General features: G+C 42.9%; 1 protein-coding gene across 6 annotated transcripts in view; it reads left to right on the forward strand.

The window, feature by feature from the left end:
• mrtfab (myocardin related transcription factor Ab) overlaps window positions 1–25,216 on the forward strand; it is a 39,924-nt gene extending 14,708 nt beyond the window's left edge. For 3 of the 6 annotated variants that reach the window (XM_086302941.1, XM_086302939.1, XM_086302944.1), the window contains 17 exons: window positions 9,889–9,954; window positions 14,398–14,453; window positions 14,782–14,857; window positions 15,395–15,556; window positions 16,985–17,148; window positions 17,257–17,391; window positions 17,548–17,616; window positions 18,153–18,337; window positions 18,702–18,873; window positions 19,896–20,291; window positions 20,400–21,401; window positions 21,503–21,709; window positions 22,398–22,490; window positions 22,885–23,025; window positions 23,206–23,298; window positions 23,617–23,680; window positions 23,766–25,216. In XM_086302941.1, coding sequence (XP_086159067.1) covers window positions 9,889–9,954; window positions 14,398–14,453; window positions 14,782–14,857; window positions 15,395–15,556; window positions 16,985–17,148; window positions 17,257–17,391; window positions 17,548–17,616; window positions 18,153–18,337; window positions 18,702–18,873; window positions 19,896–20,291; window positions 20,400–21,401; window positions 21,503–21,709; window positions 22,398–22,490; window positions 22,885–23,025; window positions 23,206–23,298; window positions 23,617–23,680; window positions 23,766–24,313 — 3,629 coding nt within the window. In that variant the 3' untranslated portion in view covers window positions 24,314–25,216. Of the gene's footprint in view, window positions 1–3,940; window positions 4,566–9,759; window positions 9,781–9,888; window positions 9,955–14,397; window positions 14,454–14,781; window positions 14,858–15,394; window positions 15,557–16,984; window positions 17,149–17,256; window positions 17,392–17,547; window positions 17,617–18,152; window positions 18,338–18,701; window positions 18,874–19,895; window positions 20,292–20,399; window positions 21,402–21,502; window positions 21,710–22,397; window positions 22,491–22,884; window positions 23,026–23,205; window positions 23,299–23,616; window positions 23,681–23,765 lie in introns of those variants that run through there. The other 3 variants (XM_086302942.1, XM_086302945.1, XM_086302943.1) reach the window with 3 other exon arrangements.
• Window positions 25,217–27,130: the final 1,914 nt, after the last annotated feature.

Raw genomic sequence — 27,130 nt, forward strand, 5'->3', positions numbered from 1 at the left:
AGCTGGTCAACAAAAGAACCTTTGACTGTGTTTAAAAGGAGTGGGCTTAATTAGTTCCACTGCTTTTAAAAGCAGAATTTATTTTCTCTTTCAGCCTTCTGATGAATAATCATGTGGGGAAATCAAATCAAATAAAGTAGTAGTATTTAAAATAGGCAGGACTTCAAACCTCTGAGCTCCTTAAGTATATGTGAAAAGTCAAAGCTACAAACCAAACCAGCCTGTAAAGATGCAGCTCAGTAGTACAGACTAGTTATGACTTGCTCCAGCTGTGACATTTAAGGATTATCGGTGGTATTTCAGGTAGATCATATTGGGGTTATATCTGATTAGGATCAGGGAAAGGTTTGTGCTTATTTTTTATTATTCTATTTGAACTTGTGCTAATTGAACCAATTAGTATTCTGTGCATTTGGATATCTGACTGTAGCACTTTGCAGTAGAAATAGGCAAATAAGTACGTTGCAAAGTATAACCTGTCTTTGAAGTTTTGTTACCTCTGACAGCTGACAAAAGCACAAAACTTGATTCCTCTTTGGAGTGAAGCTGAAGCTCAGCAGTAGGTCAGTCAGGGATTATGCATCTGATAAACCCGGGACTTGTACTGTTCCCTCATCCCCAAACATGTAAAGAGCTGCCTTTTCCTGTGAGTTTGCTACTTTAATTACAACTATAAAGTAAAGTAAATGATTAAGTTCAGCCTTGTTGGTGCATTTTGGGGTTTGTTAAAAATTCCACGTCTTTTCCTAACGATTACGCACATGGCTACAATGGCTAAAAGTCTCCTCGGTTCAGGATGACGCTGAGTAATCCCCTGCCTGATGTCAGTGTGTCCCAGGAAACAGTGCTGGTAAATTCCACAGAAGAGCGAGTGGGTGGGGGGAGACCAGGAAGTAAAAAGGGAAAAAAATTGCCTGTTTTCCTTGCTGGAATGTTAATGGCTGGTCTGACCTACGGTGGCCTGTCACTTGGCCTGGTTAGTTTCTTGGCAGCTCGGGTTTTGTTGAGTTCATCTGTTTAGTGCATTCTTTGTCCATCTGTAAACTTGCCTTTGACTAGAAAGGCATCAATTCAAACATTCGGACATCGTGAAAAGATACAAGTGAGGAGTTTTGTCTGGCTCAGTGCTGATAATGTTACGCAAGTTTAAATTTACTTGTGGTGCGTCTAGTTTTTATATAACGTTGTAAATCCTTTTGCACTGGACAAATAATCCCAAGCTATTTGATGTGTGTTTGGTGTAAAATGTTGCCTAAATAAAACACTCTGAAGTTAAAAGCAAGCTTAAACAGTGGTGGTCAGGTAGTGAATAAACATGCCAAAACATTCTAGTTAATCCAGTTGACGGCAAATTTGTAAGGTGAGGTCTTTGCCACTTTGTGGAAGAGGCGCTAGTTCCCGAGGATGTATTTATTCAGTCAGAATTCATTAACTCTTATTCGATAATTAACATACTTGGAATCTCGTTGCCTAAAATGATTGCTTTGAAGATGCGGACCAGATCTGCAATCGCCCAGTCAGTTACTGTCTTCAAAGTGAGTTTGAGGCATCAAGGCAGTGATAAGATGGCAATAAAATAGAGTCAGTCTGCTATCAGTCTGCTATCAGTTTGTGATTAATCAACAAGGAGACACAAACCCCTTCTGGATTGTGTCATGAAGGGAATTTGGAATAAAAAGGCTGCTGCAGTGCTAGCTGCTGTGATCAGACTGAAATCAGCTATTTCTATTTAATTAAGAAAGACTTAAAAATACCACAGAGAGGCGGTGTACCGAACGAAAAACACCATGGTGGACAAAGAATAGCGGAAACGGACACGTGTCTTTAAACAAAGGAAGTCCCAGAAATATGAATTACCACTTATAGTTTGAACTTTCAAATAAAAACTTAAATCAGGCTTTGAGATCAGAATTGAAGTAATAGGCTTCAACATTAAACACTCAAGAGTTCAACATTATATTCTTCTTTTAACCTTTAGACCAGATTATCCACTCCTACTAGATAATGTGTTTTCAGGTTTCCCCTCCATTAATTTGTGGACGTCTCTGACTAACTGTGAGACCTTCAAATCATTCTGTCTTCTTCACAAAATGTGTCTCTTTTTCTATTATAAAGTCACAGAAATGTTTTTAGTGAAGGATAAAGGAAAATACCCAAGGCCAAATAACTTCAGTGGAAAGTACTGACGCCCAACAACACCCATCAGGTCAAAGGTTGTAGAGTCCAATACTTTACTCGAGCAGCGGTACAGTTTGGACACAGTTTAAGCTTTCACCTCTCGTTGGAATCAGACCCTTTGGAGTTTGCAGTGCTTTGGTGTTTTTTTGTGCGGTTATAGAGATCCTAGTATCAACTAATTCAAAGTAATTCTAAAGAAGATCATAACTCATCTATTAGTGTGGGTTACTGGTTACTACATAATCCTATTTAGTGGGGTAAATCCTGGGAAACTGTGAAATGTGCCTTCCACACACTGTGGTCAAGCTGATTTAAAACCATAAAATATTTGCCTGCATTACTGGCTCGCTCAGTACTGTTATTACAGGGGAATCGCTGCCCCTGAGGTTTTTAGTTATGTGAAATATACAGCTGGCTGTACTGTAGAGGCAGAAAGCTGGTTACAAATAGTTGAAATGTTAATGTAACGAAGGATTTATGATTTTGAGCTGTGGAGGTGTAAATAAGCCAATATGTGTTTAGCATGCTGTGTCGGTTTGTGATGTGTGCAGTGCTGAGATTCAGCCTACACAGCCATGTCCTAATCCCAGCGTGTGCTGTCTTTTCTGTGTTTCCTGCCCAGACTGTGAATCATAACAGCAGGTGGACTTTAATCTCACACTCATAACACACAGTAATTGTAGTCACCAGACAGGGTTTGTTTAAGGTGTTGTCTGTGTTTTCAGGTGCACTGCTGCCCTGTGTGATATCAGTGTAGTATGCTGTTCATTTCGAATTTGGTGTTTAAACCGGCTGCAGTTGAAGCCTCTCTGTGCTGAATGTATGGTAAAGTCTTCTTTTGTATCATAAAAAACTGATTTAGTTCAAGGAAAAGGGGCTTAAAGTTTTCTTGTATGTGTTTGGAGCTAGAGATGTGCATGCCTGTCTCAGAGTAACCTTACCCTGCGAGTGCACAGGTGATACCAAGCTGTATTTAGCCCCCTTATGGCCAGCTGGCCCTGCTATTTAAAACAGATTGAGGGGGAAGGGAGACTGTGGCCGTGGCGGCGTTTACCGTCAGCAGACAGTTTTGGTCAGTAGTGCTGAACTTCAGAAGAATCTGAACATTTTAAGACCAGGTTAGGACGCATTGGATAAGTCGCTGGTTGCACCAGACCAATTAGACTGTTGTTGCTTTTCTAAAATGTTTTTTCCAGTAAGAGTGCAGATTTGTGTTCGCTGTCTTCCCTGAAGGGCAAACCGTTTGGAAAATCTTTCAGAATTTCGTTTGTGATTGGGTATCAAATCAGCCACTCCAAAAGTCAGCCTGTGACTCATCCTGGTATCAGATTTACTCAAGCATCTTTGGCAAAGGTCGTTTATGGTGCACGGAATCATTTCTACCTGTCTAATAAAAACTGTCCATAGCTTGTCTGAGTCATTGTTTTGTTTAGCCAGAGGAAGTTTTTATGAGCCGATCTTCTGTGTTGTTGCTTTGATTTTGATCAGCTTGCTGTGTTTGGGTTGAACAGGGAGCAGGTTTTCATGTTGGAGCCCCCCTGAGCTTGTAACTGTGAATGAATGGCAACAGCTGAGCAGGAAAACTTTATCAGCAGCCCTCACTGTGTGTGTGTGTGTGTGTGTGTGTGTGTGTGTGTGTGTGTGTGTGTGTGTGCGCGCGTGTGTGTGTGTGTGTGTGTGTGTGTGTCTCCCTGCATGTGTGTGAGATTCAGGAGGAGCTGCAATCAGAGCAGTCTCACTGGGGAATCTCTCTGCTGAGCTCACTGCTGTCCTCCCTTCCTCAGCCGCTGGCCTCTTTTCAGTTTCCTCCCTTTAGCTCTTGTTCTTTCTATCCACGACTCGTCCTGTGGATTTCTTTACCCCGGCTCTCTGGGAAACTGCAGAACAGCGCTGTCGTGACTCGCCGGCTGTCACTGCAAGGAAAGTAGAGCACAGGAGGCAGGAGAGAGAGAGCAAAGCTGAGACAGCCCAATCGATTTCTTTGATACAGAGAAGAAGCACCGGGGATAGAAGGGCAACGGCGGTAGCTGTGCTTTTCTTTGTCATTTTGGTTTAAAAGGAGATATTTGTTTACTTGGAACGGAGTCTTCTGAAGCATTTGAATCACATCTTTCCCTTGAGAAGAGAGGACAGCTTTTGACACGTCAAGGGTGCCCTTCTTCAGGAATACGGTCAAAATCTGGGACTTGGGAGGAAATCTACTTTAAACCGTGGTGTTCAATGTTTACCTAATAATCAATCCCTATTCTGAATGATAATGCTGGACACCAACCATTGCCTGTCCTTTGAACCCTCCTCCCTGGACTCTCCTCCAATGGGAGATGACATGGAGAAGGAAGGACTGAAGATGGATCATGACAGACTTGTGTATCACAGCTTGAAAGAAGGTGGGCAATCTAGTCGGATCTGGAGATCTGTGTTGTGTTTTTGTTCCTGAGTTCACTGTACATTTTCAAAACAGGGCTTTATGGCCTAATACAAATAGCTAATGGGGTGTTGCTAAAGATAAGTGATAGAGTTTACTGGCTTGTGTAAGGTGGAAGGAAGTTGAAGTGGTTTTAGGTTCTTTCTGATAAACCCTTTCAATAGAGCAGACTTGACCACTGTGAATTCAGGAAGTGCTGACAGCCGGGCCTGTGACGTCGGGATAGCTTTGCTCAGTTCTTCAAGGTTAAAGCTTCCAAATAATATTTCAACTTAAAAGGTCAAGTTAATGTTTAAAATTAGTCAGTGTTCACCCCAAAAAATCATGCATATGTTTAAAGAAAGAACTGTGTTGACGTGCGTTCATTCACAAACAGCTTTCCCTAGTGTAGTTTGAATTTGGGAATATTGTAACTGTGGTGCAAATTTACAAACGTCACATAAATGCTCCACACCAGGCATTCATAAAGGTACAGACTTCAAAGGAAGACAGCTATAAAGACACTCTGAGTGTGCGCGCACGCTTATGTCTGTTCAAAAAGTGTGTCTATAACAGGCAGATTGTGGGTTGTAGTTTTCTCTAGAGCCACGCCTCCAAACTCAATGAGCGAGCAACACATTTGTCACAGGAAACCAAAAGCATGAATAAATAACATAAATAATAAATAAATATAACACGTCCAGGTGCCTTTGTGAGTTTCAGCTTGGGTTTTAGACCAACAGTGCAATGAAATGGCTTTTGTTATTTTTTTATAAGTCCTAGAGTCTAGGTTTTAGGGTTTACGTTTAAAAAAATAGATTAAACAAAAGTTTTATAGGATAAGAGGTAGAGTGAGGGTTCAGCACTTATTTGTGATGGTAAAACGTGGAATTTATTAACCTGAGAATGTGTTAATGTGAATGTGAGAGCCAAAAAACATGGCTTTGTGTGGATGTGTGCCCTCCGAACTGCACACGGATTAGGGCAAGTAACTCGAAGGGAAACTCCAGTAACAGATTTTAGCCCAAATATGAGAACTCCACATCCCAATATTGGAAGTTTGAAGTGGATCGTAGAAATGGAGATGCATGCACCTTACTTCACCTACAGTGCAAGTTTCAGCTTTTATCTTTTTACAGTAGTGTCTTATTTCTAAAGTATTTCGGGATGTATTAAATATGACTGTGTGACACTTGTTGCCACTGTGCATGTTTGGGATTTAGATGTGGTGTGCAAAAGGCTCAAAAAAACATGGCGTTCCAAAAAAATGAAGTCATCCAACAGTGACATACTATCAAAAATTAGCCTAATTTGGTATGGTCCGTGCAACAGTAAAAAGGCTTCACTTTGTTTATAACCAGCGTTATGAGCATGGACCAGAGTCTCAGATGACTGGCTGCAGATGAAACAAAACATTCCTGTGAGGTTAGAATGACTGAAGATGGATGGAGTCTAAAGAAAAGCAAAGGGATTAAAAAAAAGCCATCAGTTAAAGATTATTAATCCCGGTGTGCTTTTTGCTTACTCTGAAGTATGAGTGACACAAACTGCAAAAGCTGCAAAAGCCTTTATCCGTCTGTTCTCACTTGAACTTTAAGGATGATTAGTATTCACCGCAACTCTCCGTGTTGTCATCCTGCTTCTCGGCACAGCGCAGCAGAGGAAAGGCAGCGGGAGTGAGTCCAAGGTGTGAATGGCCTTAACCTTGCATTGTTTCTGCCCTTTTAGCTCTCTAGCTTCTTTCCACTCTCACTGATGTGTGAAACATTCGCTGCAGTCATGCGCTGCGTTCCCCTCTCTGTTCAACACATGCAATTGAACGGTGCTACCGTGCGAAAGATGAGAACATCTTTCCCGATTAAAAAACATTTCCAAAGCCAGTGCCAAGCGTAACGTCTGTTCAAAGCGTCTGCAGGGCTCGTCTGTAGGTGGGTATGTGGCATACGCTCTGTGGGCCTGAAGCCTTTTGCCTTCATGTGTGTCACTCGGGTTGGTGCGCGCAGGCTTAGTCGTGCCAAGCCAGGGGTCTTTGGGGACAGTGACGAACTCAGACATGTTTAATCAGATCTACTGACACATGAGCACAGCAGGCTTAGCCCAGTTGGCCACCAGCATCCCAATTCATCCTCGTTCTTCCCTCCAATGTGACTTTTTACCTGTACAGCCTTCTTTTAGACAATTATGATGACTTGAAACTGATCTGATCTTGACATTTAGGAAATAAAAGCTCTATAAGTTCAGGTAAAGATTTCATTATTGGTGATTTGTTATAAAGTTAAGCTTGTGAAAGGTTTAAAGAAAGCCATGACTTTAGTTGCCGGGGAGAAAAAGTGTTTTGTTTTGGGGGGTTTTATGTACACCCACACAGAGATCTTAGAAATAACAAATCAATGTGCAAATCATAGTGTTAGTTCTCTGACGTTTGCAACGACGAGTTTAATCAAAAGATCGAGTAAGCGAATTGTCTTCAAATAAGCCACCTGCTGTCATTTCCTCTGCTTAATCTAAAATCTTCAAACGCTTGCATCTCTGCCGTCTTCCTCTTTCTCCCTTGTCTGCCTTTGCTTTAACTTTTTATGAGTGTAGTAGCAAGCTTTGGCTGTGGCCTAGTATCCCAATAAAACTGTCCTGCCTTTTCATCCATTTTCTTAAATTAACCAGAATGGCCTTCAAACCTGATTTAAGTCCCAGAGCATGTCCTGGTCGCAAAACACAAAGACACATCCCTCCTCTTTTTTCCCAAGCAGTAATCTGCTTACAGTTAACAAAACATCGCTATCCTTGTTGGTTATGTTTTTGTCCACTATCTTATCTTATTATAAGTTCTTGCTGCAGTGCATGTAACCATAGCCACTGTCGTAGTGCAAAAGTTTTCATTTGTCTTTCTGGCACCCATTTAAAGTTTGTTTTGTGGTTAATCCAGAACAAACAGTTCACAGCCTCCAAGTGGTTTTTGTCTGTCTGTTATACTCCTGTCTTTGTTGCTGTGCTGCAAGCAAGCAGTATTTATTTGTGTAGGACTTTAGGAATACTAGAGTCACAAAGTGCTGTACAAAACACATGACAGTTTAGTTCAGCAGACAAAAACTAGGATTAAAAGCACTGCAGCATTGAAAGAAAGGGCACGAAAAAGTTAAAGTAAGGAAAAGTGGAATTAAAGTAGATACAAAATGAGAAGAAAAGTTAAGAAAGAAGACAAAATAACAGGCAGTGGTGCAAACGTGATTATTTTATGCACGTGAATCTACAATTTCAACACTGCTACATTTTTCGCGCCATGATTGTCTGCCAGAGACTTCTGCAATGTTGGGGTTGGAGGTTTATTGATAGCTGACGCTTTATTATTATAGCCAACCATTGGAGCCAGTGTTGCAACTGTACTGAGCTCATCAGCTTGGTGTTTAGGGGGGACAGGAAAGTGAGGGCAGGAGAAAACTGGAGTATCCTGGGGGAGGGATAGAAGATGTGGAGGGGGTTATGGATAGAGGGAAAGTGTAAGAGTCTCTTTCTAAGAATAAACCTTCCTTCCCTGGAAGCCCCGTGTGGCATGGCATCTAATGGCGCATGGCACGGTCAGTCTGTATCAGTGTGTGTCTGTGTGTGCACGTTCCTTTATTGAAAGTGTTTTCCTGTGCGTTTGCTACTGAGACAAAATGAGTGCTGCCAGCTGCTGTACAGGCAAGACCATATAGATCGACTCGCCTAAGTGTGTTTAGGCGTGCGTGTTTATAATGCTAAATGTCAAATGGCAAGTTATTGCTTCTAGAGAGGAGTCGGTAGTGTTAGACTGATACTTTCAGACTTGGAGCATACACACTTGTAAAAACAACAGAGGGGAGCCGGGATCGCCAGCAAGAATTTGGAGCCAAAGAATGACATTTAGTTGCACAGGCTCTGACATTAATTCATGGCTCTTGCGGCGTTCCCGTCTAGGCGAGGATTCCTTGTCATAACACAGAGGCAGCACCGCAGCAGCAACAGCTATATCGTGAGCTAGACTGAGTACCAGTGATGTCACTTTGTTGGCGAGGTAGAACCGGTGCTGCTTGACTGAAGTAGCAAACACAACCCTAGCTAGAAATGCTTGGCAATCTTCAGTGGTTTGCACCACACTGTATACGCACACACACACACACAAATAGATACGTAGCCCTTCAGTAAGGATCGCTGGGACAACTTGAGCAGGAGCGTCAGCTGAATGTTTACATCAGTAGTGAAGTTACTTGGTATAACAACATACTGCTTCCTCTTCTGATACTGTTAATATCTTGGAAATAAAAGATAAACAATGAAATGGAAAGACATCATGCACTGTCACTTACTTACTTGCTTACAAGCTAAAAAAAAATCATTACACACAAGTGTCTGCAGCCATTCTGGGTGTCTTTTTTCATGGGTGGTGTGTTTGTGTGATGTGATGGTTGACTAAATAGTTCAGGTCACTTCCCTAAATTGCTGTCGTGTTGCAACGAAGCCAACATGACAGTGATGAAATGCTGTGTACTTGTGATCTTGCAGGTGTCTATATGTAATTGTTAGTTTGTTATATTTGTGTCTTTGCTTTGTTTAAACGATAGCCCGCTCATTTCTAATTTATTATCCGGTTACAATGATGACGCCAGACTTTCTGGGCTCGTTAAAACTTTAAAAAAGTATCAGGATGAGGACTGTGCCACACAGCACTCAACAACTGACATTTTATTTGTTTAGAAATGTCAGACATAGTCCAACTCTTTCTGTCCAGCTTTGTGTTCCTTACAGTTCTCCCCCACCCCGCCTCTCCATTATGTAACAAGAGCTTCCTGTTTTGAAATGGCGATGCAATCGGCCCATTTAAAAATGAAAAAGGAAAAAAAAGTAATTTAGATTCAAATCGGTGCTTTTATTTTTTCATTTCTTTTAATTTTTTCGTTAATTTCTTATAGCAGCATTATGCCTTAGTGTTCTGTCTCTCTCACTCTTTGATGGATGTTTGCTGCTTTTTCACACATCTGTGCTCAGAAACAGGAAGTCTGTATACACACACACCTTGTACCCGCCTCCTTTGTAACTTCAAAAAAAAAAAAAAAAAAGATGCATGCGAGGCAGGGAGACTGGAGAATGAACCGGTTGCCACAGAGTAAAGGTCCTCGTCGTGTCAGTCATATATGTTCCTTTATGTGCTTATTTATCTAAATATTGTGGATCTGTTGCTGATTGTAAGGCTTTACGGGCACAGAGCTTCACCGCTGCAGTTTCTTAATCTCGCCAGCCGTCACTGACTGTCTTCTCTTCTTTCTCCTCTTACCTCCTGTGTCTCCATGCAGTCCTCCAGCTCAAACTTCAGCAGAGACGCACACGAGAGGAGCTGGTCAGCCAAGGGATCATGCCACGTAAGTCTGCTGAGTGTGTTTTACTTGCTTTTTTGCTTTTTTTTAAGCTCATGAACCAAAGTATATATCGTCAATGTACGGTAGTCTGACTTTAAGTGTGCTTTTAGACTCTCAACTGATCACGTTTTACCCAAAGACAGCACTTCTTTATTGTCTGGAACAGACAGTATCATCTCGTTTTTAGAAACTCGAGCAGAAAACAGGAGCTTTGGCTGTGAGCTGAGGTCAAACTGCTAACCCTTTCCTGTTTCAGGATTACACACCAAATCTTAAACTGTCACACACTAACAAGGTCGCTACCTGATGCTAGACGCTAAACGATACTCACGTATTTTTTGGAATGTCGTTTAATTCACATCCCGCTGACACATTTTGGTTCTCAACAACAGAACCTGGATATGTTGGTAAATAGCGTCTGTCAGTCTGTGCCGTATATGCTGTCATATGATGGGTTGTATAGTGAAGGTCTGGAATGTCGTTTCTTGTTTTTTTGCTGAAAATGTCGTCTCTTATCGGCATTATCAGTATGAGTATGTGTGTTCTGCAAGTGTCATATTTAGCTGTATCTTTGCACCACTTTGTATTATCAAATAGGGCAGCTTCCTCTTTATGTCTATCCACTTCCTGTTTCAGGGTTCCTCACATCACAAGAGTCAGAAATATAGTTTTAAAAGTTTCCCTCCGTTTCTGTGTAGAACCGAAAGCACTCTGCTTTTTCGTTTTTCCAAGAAGACTTTTGGTTTGAATTAAAAGTGTGCAAGCGAGTGTTCGCCCTCATACTGTAGACGTGGTAGCCAACATTCATTCTAACTGAGTAGATTTTCAAATGGAGACTAAATACCTGTTAGATTGCCCAATAGGCCTGTTCAGACATACAAACTTTGACAGATTATGCTAGCTGTGTGTTAAGAAGAGTATCAGGGAAACAAGTAACTGTGAATGGATGGTAACATGTGGCACACCTGTTGTCATATTTTGTTTTTGACAAAAGCAGATGAGATTGAAAAGATACACCATGCAAGCTGCTTTCAGCCTGCAGTGCTGCACATTCAGTTTACATAACAGTTTAAGGGTTAGATACATAAGAGTACCATAAAGTGATGACTGAGCGTTTGTTTTTGTGGGGTGCATGGAGCCTTCCAGTGAACCATTTAAGTAGTCTAGTAAATCGCTCTGTGTCCTCTTTTCTGCAACAGGCCCTGTGCCAGATTGTTGCAGATTTAGGATCAACATGTTTGGATTGACTATTTCGCTTTCCAGCTTCTCCTCTGTGGAGATTCCTAGGGGGAAAAAAAAGTATAGTTGTGGGTTTAAATTAGATTTTAGATTGCTCCTAAGTCGATGACTTTGTTGACTACAGAAATCCTCTTTTAAATTGTTTCTCCGAGATGCAGAAAGATGGGGCAAAGGTTGTTCAGGCATCAGGTCCGCTGTTGTGTTATAGTTCAGTAAAGATCATATGAACCGTTCTCTTCACTTCTCGCTTCATCTTCGATCGATTTTCACGGTAACTGTATCTTGTTGACAGGAACAAACTTTGCCAAGTAGTTCCACATTGCTCCACACCCTGAACACTTTCCAGCAAAGAAAAAATAGTCTTTATATTTCTTAATGACTCTGTAATTACTGTTATTTGCTGGATTTTTGAAACATAAAAAAAACAAAATCTGAAAATTTCACTTACAATGTCACCACATGGTTTGTTTTAGTCAACATAGAACCTTCAAAGGTGACATAAATGATCAGGGGTTTTCTGTCACTTCTCTAATTCTTACATTTAAATGTCCTTTGTGCTGTGTTTTCTGGTACTAAAAAAAGACTTTTATGTCTGAGTGCTGAGGCAGGGTCAGTTCCTCCTGTGGTATCAAATCCTCACACTGGTTTTGCAACTGAAGGTGGTGTGAATGAATAACTTTCCACTTTCAAACACTTTCGTGAGGTTCCTGAACACAGACATTGACTGTCCAGCTGTGAGCAAAAGTCAGTTAATCGTCATTTAAGAATGCCAACAAATATATACTTTTGTAGCATTAACATATTTTGTTGCTCCGCTGTATGAAAAACTGGGCTATGTGTGAAGAAACCACCAATGTTTTTATAATGAAACTGTAGCTAATGGGGTCAGGGAGGTTGTGGTGTTTCACAGGGGAAAGTTCTGAACAGTGTTATGTGCCCAGCTATAAGAATAGGCTTGAAAATGCTGTTTTTGAGCCGAATGTTTTCACTTCCTCCTGGCATGTTCAAATAACTGTTTAGTGTTTTCTTCCCCATGAAGTTTCAGTTTAAAAGTGCTTCAGGAGCAACATCGTGAAAGAAGAACTGTTGATCCAGTAGCTCGTTTTGGGAGTTTAATTTGCACCTAGTTCTATTGGTGTGTGCGTGTTTTGGTGTTTCGAATTCTTTTAATGTTTGAGTATATCCAGTTATAGGTTACATATGCAATGATCATTTACACATCATAAAAAACTACCGGTAGCTGCTTTGGGTCTTTTCTCTTTCCGTTTAAGCTGCTGATTGGCTGCCTCTTGCAAATAGAAGGTTTAAACTGCAGGGGTTACATGAGAAACTGGGACTGGTGGGGACGGCCGCACCAATAAGCACCAATGACAGAAGGGCTCACAGGCCAACAGACTCATTGTCCATTCTTTTATGCATTTGGTGAACATTTATTTTCCAATGAATGCCAGTAAGAGTCTGATATGATTAAAATAAAACCAGCCCAGCCTTCTCTTGCCAATACGCAAGGAAATATTGTTTTCATTGAACATCATATTGAAGCAATTAATCTGTGTTTAAGTAGTTTATGGGCCCGGTTTGTCCTTGTGGTGTTATTATTGTGATCCAGACCACTCGTTGGTCATATTACAACTGGTATTCTTTGAACGCCAGGGGTTGTGACACAAGGAATGCTTCTGACCCCCACCCATCATCTGTGGTGCACACACAGTTGACGCCCTGCTGTAGCCAGAATGTCCAATCTCAAACACCCTTGGCAGGGATTTCACCAACTCTTGACCAATCAGACGATCGCTGTCTTACATCATTATAACTGCCGCTGTCCTCTGAATATCCTTCCCCAAAAACGAAGCGGGCATCTCCCCTGTCCGTTTAGCTTTTCTAAAACCTCGACTTTATATTTGTGGTTAAAAAGAGTTTGATGTCTAGCGCTTTGTTTTTTGGATAGAAATGATCTTCTAGGCTCAAAAAAATCTGTGATGGGAGATGGACTGTAAAACTTTTTGTTTCCTTGCACTGGACCTTTCTGCAAACTGAATAATTATAAAAGTGTAAGATAAAATGCAAAATATATGACGCTCTGGACTCATTTTTCATGTTGACCACCTCTTTCACCTCAAAGGTAATACAGATTTTTTTCTTTTTACACAATTTTATCCAGCTGAAATTGCTTTTATGCATTTCCCTCTTACAAAAATACTGCATAGACGTTCACTCCCCCACCCCATACACTGGTCATGGCTGAGCAATGAAGTGATGAATCTAGACTTTCGCTGGGTGTGCTGCACTCTATTCATCAGTCTCTCTTCTGCTGCTCGCTCCTTTTTAAAGAGCCATTCCAGACTCTGTTCATCAAGAGTTGATGTCCCTCAGCTACAGACCATCTGCCAGACTTATTGCAGATAGTTTGACCTCTGAAATGCAGTTTCTTTAGACTTACCTTTCGTCATGGAAAAACTTAGAACGCACCACAATCTGCAGCACGTTTCTGTGTAAAATACCAATAAAAGTATAATGAAGCTGGGCTATATGTAACCTGTAATCTTTATAAGTGTTTGTATTCCCTTTTTAACACTGTGTAATTCTAAATAACAGATCAAGACAAAGCTGAAAGTGTCTAACGTCAGTTCAAAGTATGAGAAAGAACATTTGGAAACTTTGGAATACGTGGAAAACTCTTGCTGAATAATGAACAGTGTGTTCTCATTTAGGTTAATGAAACTGCTGAGTGAATGTTTGGTACAGTTTGCGCTCATGGTTTTAGTCATATTGTTCCATTAAATCAAGCTCATCTAAACTACTTCACTACCACTGACCACATCGCGACACTTCCTGCAGCTGCCTTGGTGTTTGAGTTGCAATGAGAATAAACGTAACACAACTGATGTGAAAAGCGTAGTAAAAGGCCGAGGAAACGCTGGCAGTAACGGTTTTCTCGGTGATAACCGAGGTGGATGTGCACCACACTCAGCAGCAGAGGCTGATCTGCCTACTGAGTTGTCATCAGAGTGTGTGGTTTAGAATAGCACTCCTGACCTTCTCTGCCAGAAGCCACTTCTGCTTTGAGTCTGTCTTTGGCTGTAGCCGTACAGGTTCTCACATTTTTGCTTGCTGAAAGGAGCATCACGACTTCCTTCACAGTCGGTCTGAACTGCATTAATCTTGGCTTTTTGTTTCTCCTCCTGTTCCCCCTCCCTCTCCATGCAGCACTGAAGAGCCCAGCAGCCTTTCACGAACAGCGGAGGAGTCTGGAGCGAGCAAGGGTGAGAGCCATAAGAACAATGAGTCTCCTGCAGTCTCAGTGGATTTTCTTCAGAGAGGCAAAAAACAAACAAAAAAAAAAACCCACAAGAACCTAACAAATTGAAAGCTTGGACGCCACAGATACAGATTGGTTGTAGTTGGGTTATCGTACAGATAATCTCTGGTTAGTTGACGTTTGTGCAAAATTGTTGTGAGTTGCAGAGCCAGGAAATGATGAAAACAAGTGACATGGAAACAAAAGCATATATTAAACTGACAGAATAATATTTTATGGTGTTGTAGCAATTTGGAGTTCATGTGATTTTTGGCATCTTGTTTTCTTCCCAGACTGAGGACTACCTAAAGAGGAAGATCCGGAGTCGTCCTGAGCGCTCCGAGCTGGTCAGGATGCACATTCTGGAGGGTGCGTGTTTTTTTTTAATTTGTTTTTTTAATCAGCAAGTGCCAGTGTTGTCAAAAAGTCACATTTTAAGCTTTGTAAAATACCTAGACAAAAACAGAACCAAATCTTTATGAAGAGGTTAATGTATAGTTCCTCCTTCATATTTCTGCTTGAAGCAATTCCGTGTTCTTTGAGGGTATTGCTTCTGCATCTTAAAACTCGGTAGCTCGATTCAGGCGCTGTGAAAACTCTTTTATAAAATGTGTTTCGGCATGTTGTCTTCATGAGGCAAGGTGCTTATCTTCACATTTTCACATTCATTTTAAGATATGTTTTTGCGGTTTAAAGTGTTATGTTTGTTATGATTTTTTTGAAGCAGCTGGTTTGACTGTTGGTTTAGTTTCTTTTAAATTAGGTTGAAGTCAAACCGAGGAAGTGTTAAAATAGGCTAAAACCTGCTGTAACGTATTGAACAGATTCACAGAGGATTATATGTGTGTGAATCACTTGATAAATAAATGCACATGTATCCATAACGGCCTGCTGTGCCCTCTGCAGAGACGTCGGCAGAGCCGTCTCTGCAGGCTAAGCAGCTGCAGCTGAAGAGAGCACGACTGGCCGACGACCTCAATGACAAAATCTCTCACAGACCGGGTCCCATTGAGCTGGTCCACAAGAACATCCTGTCTGTTAACTGCCATCTGCAGCACTCACTCCCAGGTAATAACACACACCTCATCAGCATTCACCTGTACTCGTCTCACTCCAGGGACCCGCTCGGGAAAAGAAAATGTCTTCATTGATGGCCTTGCTCTTTCTTTCAAATGTAATCACAAGTTTAAGTCGTTGGGAAGGTTTGATTGCACCTGCGATCAACTTCGTCAACGTTATCGTCGTTTCACCTGTGTTTCATCTGCTGCACTTCCCGTGTGTCAGAACGTGCACCCGCAGTTAAACTGAGAGCAGGAAAAGGAAAAGCTGGGGTGACCTTAAATGACAGTAAAGCACAGTAACGACTCACACTGAGTCGTGTGAAAACGAGTGAAAATAAACGAGCATTGTATAAAAGTCTCTCTCTGAGGAATAATCACTGGCGCAGGATTGGTGCTCGTTATCAGTAGATGCTTAAAGTCCCGAAATACACAAGTTTTACAAATAAATGACTGAAAAAATAAATCTTATCTCACGATAACGATCGTACTGTATGCATTTATTTATGTCTGCATGCAGGCTAGCATCTCCTTAACGAGTAGGCCCACACAACATCGTCACACGTACAGCGATCATTAAGATCTGTATTTTATTTTTTTAAACTGTTCATTCTTTATATGTCTTTATTATTTCATCATCTTGCTGGTAATACAATGTTACAATCTCTGTAAAAATTTGAACCTCTGATGAAACTTTGTCGGACTCGCCTGGAAAAATGAAATGAAGAATTTGAAAAGGTGCCGCAGGCTATTGTTTAAAAGAAAAATTGGGCAATCTTGTATATTTATGACACTTGGTTCAGAGATTTACACACATACACACACACACACAGACTTTTGCACAACGTTGCACAACACTCACAAGCGTACCTGCAGGAATTAGCAAGACTTGTAAATACAGGACAGTGGACAGGTTATGGTGAATTCAGGCTGAGCCTCAGGCATGTGATGAATACAAGTTCAAACACGTCCCCTTCCACTGTTCGCGGTGCTATTGTACCTGTGTTTTGGTGTGCAGTTGCGCCACCTCTACAATTTGATTTCCGTTCAGACTGAACACCTGAGCAGTTACACCATTCACGTATTTACAGTAAGGTGAGTGTGTAAACAAAACAAGCAGCTCTGAAACAGAAGTGACTCAGAAGCTTTGTTTGGACACTGTTTTGAAACATGAGACACGGCACGCGGTGTTGTAACTTCTCTAAAATTGCTTAGTGCCGATTGCTAAAGAGCGGTGACTAACTTTAGAGAAACTTTATTTGAGTGTTAAAATTGCAGGGGAAGCTGGGAATTAAGCTGTCCTTTCCTGTGTTTCCCAGCGGCTCTGGAAATTCCAGACAACGCCAACCCCTTTCGCACCGCTGAACCGCTACACCAGAAGACGCCACCATTAAATAGCGGTTTCATTAAATGTGTGAACGTTTGTGCACTGTCACAGATTCTCCAAAGGGAAACGGAGGAGAGAGCTCATCTTTGGACGAAGACAGCAGTGATGCTCTGTCACCTGACCAGCTAACCAATCAGGACTCTCCCCTGAGCGCTGTCCCTCAGGTCTCCCCCTCAGACGTGCTCACCCAGAACGGAGACCTCTCCCCCACACAGGTATTACTGAGGTGGAACAGAAAGAACTGGACAGAGCAGTTAGTGAAACAAAAGCAAGTGTTTTTCAGCAGGATCATGCAATTAACCACAGTGATATCATCTCACCAGTTTCTCACACAGCCTCCTGCTCCACCTCCACCACCACCTCCGCCGCCCCCTCCCTTGTTGAATGGGTCCGCTTCGTCCCCTCTACCTAAAACGGTGACCTCTGGATCCTCCCGCCATTCTGCTGGACAGGTCAAGGTGCGCCGATCGCTCAAACTTCCTGTTGATTTTCGTGATTTAAAAATAATTCTGACCGTAATCTCTATTTATGGGAACGCTGTAGCTCACCAAAACCCCCTCCTCATCTCTTCATTTCCTTCCCCCCCCCTATTTCTCATGGTTCTCTGACTGCAGTCTCAGGCCAAGACGAGTTCAGACCGCCCTCCACAGAGACCTAAGAAAGCAAAGGACAGCAAACCAAAGGTCAGAGGTCTTTGTTTTGCTTTCATTTTAACTCGCACACCGGCACATGATTTATGGCCAATTTTAAATTGCGACCAGTCACTGGTAAAGGCTGTTTTTTGATGACATCTTGTCTGCAGTAAAGATTTTAAGACTTCAAATTGTGTTTGTCTGGCTTGCTGCTCCCACAGCTGAGCGACAAATATTAAAAGTTACTCCTTAGATTTGAAAGAGCCAATAAAAGTCTTCTTTGTGGTTTTTGCGTCGTCTCTATTAAATCATAGAGCAGGGGCTTCTCTCTAACCTCAGTGCTTTTTTCTGACATTTTACAATCATACTGAGGAGAATTGCTTGTAAAAGAGGAAGAGATACCATTTTATGAAGCCACAGTGGCCTCAGCACATCAGAAATATATACTTGCTTTTCTTAACTGGAAGTGCGTTAGCTTTTACTTCAGTTAAGTTTTTATTAGTATGCATCGTTTGACCTACATGTACAGAATGCCCATGCATCTCACACGTGTCTGTCTCTTAAACATTCCCTCCTGCCGCGTGAAGGTGAAGAAGCTGAAGTACCATCAGTACATCCCCCCCGACCAGAAGGCTGACAAGGAGCGTCCGCCTCAGATGGATTCATCGTATGCGAAGCTGCTCCAGCAGCAGCAGCTCTTCCTGCAGCTGCAGATTCTCAGTCAGCAGCAGCAGCACTACAACTACCACACCATCCTGCCCGCCCCTCCCAAGTGAGTGTCGAACCACTTTTGCGTATGTGTGCGTATGGTTTGGAAGCGAGGATGAGTAATTGCTGTGGGTTTTTGCCGAGAGTCAACAAGTTCAACACCCTTATTTTTTTTTCCTGCATTAAGCTAGTAGTTGCAGTGTAGCTTTACAGTTTGTATTTTTTTCCTTTTTACTTTGAGTATACTTTACAGTTAATATAAAACTTTCATGTTTCATTTTAAAATTCTAGAAAACTTATTTAGAAATTCACAAGTTTCATCTTTAGAGCTGATCTCTCATCATAATTTCCCCCGTGGTCTGCCAGAGAAAAAAAACATGCTCGATAATCTTTATTACCGTACAACTTTGTTGTTTGTCTTCCTTCAGGCCACAAACGGAGCAGCCTCCCACAACCAACTCTGGCCCTTCCCCCTCCCGTACCGTTCACACAACAACCACCACAGCTTCCTCGAGTCAAACGGGGACGGCCCGTCACAGCCAAACCGCAGTGGGAGGAGCCAAACCAGCTACTCTGCCAGCCAACCTGGATGAGTTCAAAGTAATTAACTCAGGACCCAAAAACAAACTTATGAGATCATTACTGCACACAGTGCTGTGGCTCATTTTGTTGGGTAATTCAAATCAAAGATCTAAGTTTGTGCTCAGCAAAACGGCCCCAAACGAAAACATCATTGATCCTGCCCATTCTAAAATAGAGCTCTGATTTTGGTCCTTTCTCAAAGGGAAATCTGTGAAAGTCTGCAGCAGTCTAAGCTGTAAGGATTAGATCTTTGCAGACACCCCTCATATGGTGGTGGACTCTACAGACGTGTAGATGTTCTTATACTTTCTTCATGTATTGTTTGTGCTTTGTCATAACTGCAAAGCCCAATTAAGAAAGATAGTTAAACTCACTCGGCCAGAGAATAAAAGACGTGATCGTTAGACAGTTATTGTGGCGCACTGAGCCACAAGCCAACAAAGTTATGTTTTAAGGCTCCTTCTTTACCCCTTGAAACCTTACTAGGAGTAAGTAACCCTTTAAACTCTTCTCTGCCCTGAGTGCTTTCTATCATATTTCAAGCCTGCTTGTAGAACAAAATCACCTGGTTTGCATTCAAAGTTAGTGAGTGTCATCTCTGTCTGTGCGGGAAAAAGCTGGAAACTATTCAGATGGTAATCAAATCACGTCTTTGTTGATATTTACTGAGGTGTCAAAACTCATTATTAAGGGTACAAGGGAGATGTCTTTTTGGGTGAAAGAGTTGAGCTCTTTATCTTTGCTTTTACTCCTGATTTGCATGCAGTTCTGTGTGTGTGAATGGTTTACACACACTCATTAGTGTTTTGGCTTTAAAATAATGTGTCATCTTATTTGGGTGTCATTTTAAAGAGTCACTTGTCTGAATTTGTCCGAGGCGACCTTTTACATGGCTTTTTTTATCAGTACATCACCACCTATGCACCCTTTAAGGTCCAGCTGTATAAAGTTCCTTTGAGCTGAGCGTTTTAAATTTGAGTCTATTCTCACTTTGAGTCAGTGTTTGTTTTATGAATACCACTTTTGTTTCCATCTTCCAGGTTGCTGAGCTGAAACAAGAACTGAAATTGCGGGGTTTGACCGTCTCAGGCACCAAGAATGATCTAATTGAGAGGCTCCGTAACTACCAAGAACAAAATGGGGGAACCGCAACTGTTTCAAAGAATGGCATTTTGCAGTCCGGCTTGCAGGGCACGACCTCAGCTGCTAGCACCACCACATCTTCTCCCACCACAACTTCCACCTCTGACCACCAGTCAGTAGAGGGTGGGTTTAAGTTGTCTCTGTCCTCACTGGCTCAGGCGGTTCCAGGGCGGGTGATGCGGTTTGGCAGCACCAGCTCGAGCCCTCCGGTGTCGCCGACTCCGTCAGAGAGGTCGTTAGCTGGAATGAGTCCAGATGAGACCAGCTGCAATGGAGACATGTTTGGAGAAATGGTGAAATTTATGTTTCATTTGTTATTGTTAGAAGCACTTTGTCATTTTTGTGTCTACCCAGACATTTTCCTAACATCCTCTCCTTTTTTTAATGTGTGTGTCCTTCAGGTGAGCTCTCCGCTGACCCAGCTCACCTTGCACCCCTCTCCTCAGCACCCAGCAAATGTCTCTCCACTCGCAGTCAAAGATGAGATCCAGAGCTCTTGCAGTCTGTCCAGGTCCTCACCTGCATCTGTCCAAACCCCCGAGCCCGGAGCAGCCATGGACACGTCATCTATGGATAAAGACCAGATGCTCCAGGAGAAGGACAAACAGATCGAGGAGCTCACCAGGATGCTGAGGCAAAAGCAGAGGCTGGTGGAGACTCTCAGGTCCCAGCTGGAGCAAGGCAAGATGGCAGGTGGGATAGTGGTCAAGAGGGAAGGAAGCGATAAGAGCAAAACATCCCCAGAGGTTAAGCTCCAAACGCTAATAAAAGCCTCAGCCATTCAGCCCCCTACGCTCCCTAATGGCATCGTGTTGAAGGTCAAAAAGGAGGTAGAGCCAGAGGAAGGAATGGAGGGAGTAACAGAGGAGGCTCTGTCAAAGAAGCAGGTCCTGACGATGCAGTATTCCCAGGAGACTCTGCTCAGGCTGCAGCAGATTCAGCAGCTGCAGCTCCAACAGTCTGATCAACAAAAACGGCAACCACAACCGAAACAGCAACAAAGTCAGGCGCAGCCGACGAAGGCCGCAGAACCCAAACTGAATCCTCAAAAACAGCATCACCAAAAGAAAGAGGCTCAACTCCTGATCCACCAGCAGCAGCAGCTGCAGCAGCTCATCTTCCAGCAGACCCAACAGAAACAGCTCCAGGCTCAGCAGAAGATAACGCAGCAGAAACTGGCCCAGCAGAAGCAAGTACAGCAAAACCAGCTCAAGCAAACCCAAGGGCAGCAGCAAGCTCAGCAGAAGAACCAGGTTCAGCTAAAGCAGGTTCAGCTGCAGATCCAAAACCAGACGGTGACAAGTCAGAAACCCGCACTGAGCCAAACTCATCAGAGGAAGCAGCTGAAAGCTCAGCACAGGCAGCAGCAGAAACAGCAGACATCAGCAGCCTCAACACAACAGGTAATACTGTGAACTTCAAAGACTGAAAGCACACACGCTGCAGTCTTTACGATGAGTATATAGCATATAATAAAATGCTAACGCAACTTTTCTGTTTCCAGGTGACTCCAGTCATCATCAAGCAACAGAATGGCACACCAGTGCACACTCAGGCCATCTCATTAGACCTCCTTAAGGCCAACGGCACACCTACACTGGTGACAGACACCAACGGGAACCACTACCTAATCGCTCTCACCAGTCACACCACAGATGGACAGAATGGAGTGTCCTCATTGGCCAAAACCAACGGACGCATCACACTGCAGGTACAGGGAACATGGTATTCTGATGATAATGGTAATAATGCTAAGTGTTTCCCTCTAAATTAGACTATTTGTACATTATACAAAAATAATGAATATATACTGTGTAGCAAATAATTCGTTGCACCTTCAGTCAGTATTTTGAACAGCAGCAAGTAAACTTAGCCCTACAATTACTCTGCAGCCTTTGTGCGTTTGTTGTAGTGGCATGTGTAACCGTTCTCCACCTGCTGTGGGTTTTCTTAAGATTTCTTGTCTTAGCTCGTAGAGCTTCCTGAGCAGAACAAGAGCTACTGTCACCAGCTGTAGCCTACAACAGCAGTGTCTTTTTGACGATGTTAGTTCAGTTCTGTCAAAACTCTGAGTGAGTCGCTCATCACACATTGCTTTGAAGCTGACAGCTGGTCACTAGGGTATATTTACTAATTTAGGAAGTTTATCTTATGTCGCCGGTGGGGGTTTTCTTGTTTTGTTTTCTTTTGTCCCCACCCATCGTCACCTGAAGTTGCCAAATGTCATTGACTTACTGTAGTATTTCAACCTTTACTGTCCATGGATGAAAAAATTATAAAATAAAAAATACACTTCAGTAGGATAGGGTTAGTCTTGCATGTACTGTTTATATATGGGAAGCGCGTAATACTAAATGGTTTGACAGAATATGAATGTTTGCGTACTTGTAACGTTTCAGAGATTGAATTCAACTCCAAGTAAACTGCCCAGCACCGACAGCCAATCAAAATGTCAGGCAGAGGCCGAGCCTGTGAGCCAACCAAGCAAAAAGGTACAGCAAAAACTCTTTCTCAGTAAAACATGTAAGCATGGTGTAGATTGTAACTTTCCCAACATTTTTACTTAACTTTTTTCTTCATTTCATTTGTATTGTTGTAAGGTCTTAACCTTAGAGTATATAAAGCGCCCTCAGCCAACTGTTACTGTGGGTTGGCGCTATGTAAATACACGTTGAATTGATCTCTGTTTACTAATTTAGTCCTGAAGACAACAATAGCAACAGATTCCTACCACAAGGTGTCGCCACTGAGACACTGTAAAATCATCCAAGTTAGATTGTGGACTAACAAAGGTTAAAAAACAGCATCTTATCCCAGAATAAGACTTGCATGATTAACATATGCAAGTGTGCCTTCCGTTCTAAACGTGCCACTCTTTGCCCGTAGGGACAAAAAGCGGGGCTGCACTTAGACGCCAAAGGTGATCCACAACCCAGCCAGCCCGTCACCGCTCCACCCAACCTGCAGCCTTTCTTTGACGACATTTCAGACAATGAAAGCCAAAACAACTTAATGTCATCTCTCAAGGTAACGCCAGCAGCAGCACCTCCTCCTTCTCCTCCTCCTCTCCCTCCTCTGCTTCCAGGCAGAGTTACCTTCAGCATGTCATCTCTAATGGTGGTCCTGCTCTCTCCACATGTTCATTAAATTTGTCTTCTTGTTTCTTCTCTCTTCTCATTTCATCACTTCATGGCACCATGCTGACAGAGACAGGAGGCGTGTCCGCCTTACGACCGGCACACGCTGTTCACCCCTCCCTCTCCTAAACCCAACACCTCCCTTTCTTCTCAGCGCTTCAGAGTATGTCCTCCAGCATGTCTTGTCTTTCCATCTGCCTTGCAGTATTGATCTTTCTCCCTGTCTCGACTCCTTTTTTCCATCTTCTCACTTTTTTGGTCTCTAATGTTTTTGCAGAGGAGTGGCAGTGGTGTTGGGTTTGTTAGGACGTAGTGGTAGACTAGATCAGTGTCATCCTATCAGACCCAATTATCTAAAAGAAATCGCCCCTGCAACATTCCAGTGAAGAACACCTGCTGCTGTTTTTTGTGTTAAATAACTACATGATACCTCACTGTTGGCTACATGATGGCTAATGAATACTGTGTTTCTGTTCGACAGCCAGAGAATGGCCTGAACAGCCAGCAGATGGACGACCTATTTGACATCCTGCTCAAAAGTGGAGGTAATGATGAGATCTCAGTTTAATGTGAGAGAGACATCACAGGTCGGTACGTCTTGATGACCTTTATTTCTCTGTCCTCCCCCAGAAATCCCCGGCTTCAAGGCCAACCCGGACCCTTCCCTCCCCCCTCTCCACTCTGACCCACCTTCTCCATCCACTGCCCCATCCCCCCTCCACCTGTCTCCTCCCACCCCCACAGAGGCCTTCATCTCCCCGGAGTCTACGGTGGGAGGGCCCTGCTCAGGCAGCGGGCGTCTGGAGGACTTCTTGGAGAGCACGACGGGCACCCCACTGCTGGGCATAGAGTCCGACGGCGGCCTGGCGCTGATCGACGACCTCCACAGCCAGATGCTGAGCACGCCCAGCATCCTGGACCACCCCCCCTCCCCCATGGACACGTCCGACCTGGGCTTCTCCCCGCATTCTGCGGGGCTGGACTTTGGCGACCCCAACCTGGATAGCATGGACTGGTTGGACATGGTAGGGAGCGCAAGTGGAGGTAGCGAGGGCAATAGAGGAGAGCGAGGAGGTGGAGACGGAGGGACGAGTTTAGCTCCGTTGGCGCCACACACTCCGCAAAGCGTGTTCTCAGCCGACTTTCTGGACAATACGGACCTGCAGCTGCACTGGTAGCCACGTCTGTAGCACCTCACGCAGACGCACACAGATGAACACATGGTCGCTCACACTGTGTACAGGCTCCGTCTTTATTTCATTCACATACTCTATGCTGTCTCTACCACTGCGGGGGGTGTCTGGCACATGCACGCGCACACACACACACTCTCACACATTTACTCAGTTTGTCTTGTCTTTCACTGGCTGTTGCTGTATGCAAGGTGAGGTGGTGTTAAATTCATTGAAATTACTTGGTGGACCTGAAGTGGACTTGTAAAGATTTTAACTCTACAGGGAACCAAAACGGATAAAATCCCATTTCCCGTGTCCTGACCTGCATTAAAGCCAGGTTTAAGTAAACCAGCCGAAAGTTGCAGGTCGCTTTCAACCCATTTCAACCCTCAGTAAACAGCTGGACAGATCAGAGGCGAGAAGGGACTGTCTGTGATGTTTTCCTGGGCTCTTAGAGATAGCAGTGTGTGTCAGTGCCTCCTAAACTTTGCACTTATGCTGAATCTGATTGGTTTAAAGGGTGGGTGTTTAGGTCAACAGCTGAGTGAAAGCCACCTAATGTTACAATGGTCAGCTGAGCCACTGATTGTTTTTGTTTTTTTTAAAAAAGAAAAAAGGCAGCTGCTTGTGGCCTCACCATGCCAACCTAAACCCCACCCACACTAGTCAAAGATACAACCTTCATTGGTTGAGAGTTGCTGTTGAAATGAACCTTATCAGTGGCAACAGTTTGAATTGAAGCCTCATTGGAGGTTGCGTATAATTGGTAACATTATGGTAGACCACTATGTATTGCTGTATATCGGGTGTATATTACAATTTGTCCATATGACTATTTTTCTTTGCTGGTTGCTTTAGAGTCAAGCTAGCCGGCTGGGGGACAGAGGGGGAGGGCGGGGCTTCCAAGAGAACTTGGACCTTGTCATTTTTTTAAAGAAAAAAAAGATTAAAAAAATAAACATACCATTTAAAAAAAACCTCTAAAGATGTGTTTCTTTTTCCTTTTGATTTTTCACATTAACAGATACGTCTCAGCTTTGTGATTTAAGTAAGCCTGGTAATGAAATTAAAGCCACAAGAGGACGATGTTGCTCAAAGAATAAAGAAAGCAGCTTCCATCTGGAACAGGAGGGTATTTTCCAGAAGTTTGCTTACCCTTGTATTTTTTATTTTTCGTAGTGCTAAACAAGACCTGAGCACATTTACCAGTTCTTTGTTTGGTGCTGAAAGCCACGTTCAACTGGATTTTTTTTGTGTGCTAGTTGTCACAAATTTCAAGCTGCATTTCCCCCACAGCTGCTTCTGAATGAAAACACACCCCTGCCTAAACGGATCAACAACTAGGCTTCTCTCAACCACCTGAAAAGTTTACTTTTGATCATCTCGGGCAATTTATTTTGAAGGAACACTATAGATCATTTCTGTGGGACAGTCGGCAGGTTTTTGAATCTTTAAATATGTTTCAGAGTACATGAGAAAAGCCCAGCATCAGCTGTTTAATAAAGGCTTCAACTGTGGCATGTATGGATCTGCAAAAAGTAATGGTGTAAAATTATTGGCATTAATAAAAAGCCACTAGATTACAGTGTAATTTTGACAAATACGTTTTGTCACTTATACAAATACCCTGGGTCAGACTGTAACAGGTGTTTTAAACTGTACTATATATAAAAAATACATAAAATATTGTATTATGATAGAAAATATATAATACTGCTAAGGCGCTCTATATAATGTGCCTCATTCACCCATTCATGCAAGCACTTTTTTCCATGTGTATGCACTTTCTGTCAAAAAATATACCGATGGATGCATCAGAGAGCAACTAGGAGTTAGTATCTTGATCAAGGATATTTGGGAGTCTGGAGCATCCATAAGTTGAACCTTCATCACTTCTTCTTTCTTTTCTCTTTAACTTCTGCCTCTAACGTCCAGTTTGACTCACTCACTATGAGGGGATCCTTGTCAATGACGCTGATGAGCTCTTGGGAGCTCTCGTCCTCTCTCACACACACAGGAACTGCAACACATGCAGATAAACAATGCACAAGATCCAAGCATGAGCCAGCTCAGTGTGCTCTTACAAATTCCTTTCACACTCACACATACACAGGTTGCCGCAGCTCCCCAGAGCAGCATCAGTACCATCTCTCTCTCACCCATATACAGACAGAGCAGATAAAAGTCCCGAGGCCATGCCTCTAATTAGCTACAGTGAGCTCTAAAGGGCTACAGCACCACAAGGACTAAAGATCTCCTCTGTATCCCACATCCCTCTGACAGGAGCCTGCCACCCTGCAGCCAGCCGTCACACAGGATTTTTAGTCACACATTCTCAGAAAGCCTTTTACCACCAAATTATCATAGCTGGTTCTGACATGCCCAAAACTAAACTTTCACTTTTTAAATAGTTTCAGCACAGGCTTTATTAGGTATACCTGTTCAACTGCTCCTTAGCATAAATATCTAGTTAGCCGATCACGTGACGGAAACTACAGTATACATGTAGACATGATCAAGAATACGATGACCCGCTGAAGTTTAAGTGAGCTTAAATGTAGCATGGTTGCTAGTGTCACATGTGCTGATATACTGCCCCACATAAAAACATCTCTATGGTTTACAGACATTTGTCTGAAAAAGAGAAAATGTCCAGTGAGTGCTCTGGGACAAAACGCCTTGTTGATGCCAGAGATCAGACAAGAACGGCCAGACTTCTTCAAGCTGATAAGAACACTTGTTACAACCAAGATATGCAGAAGAGCATCTCTGAAAGCGCAGCACATCAACCATCAAAGGACGTGAGCAGCAGATGACCCC

This window comes from Aulonocara sp. 'chitande type north' Nkhata Bay, linkage group LG8, assembly GCF_057382095.1.
Source record: "Aulonocara sp. 'chitande type north' Nkhata Bay isolate Kocher_YH1m ecotype deep benthic linkage group LG8, A_spYH_male_GT1.1, whole genome shotgun sequence".
In the NCBI taxonomy this organism is placed as follows: domain Eukaryota; kingdom Metazoa; phylum Chordata; class Actinopteri; order Cichliformes; family Cichlidae; genus Aulonocara; species Aulonocara sp. 'chitande type north' Nkhata Bay.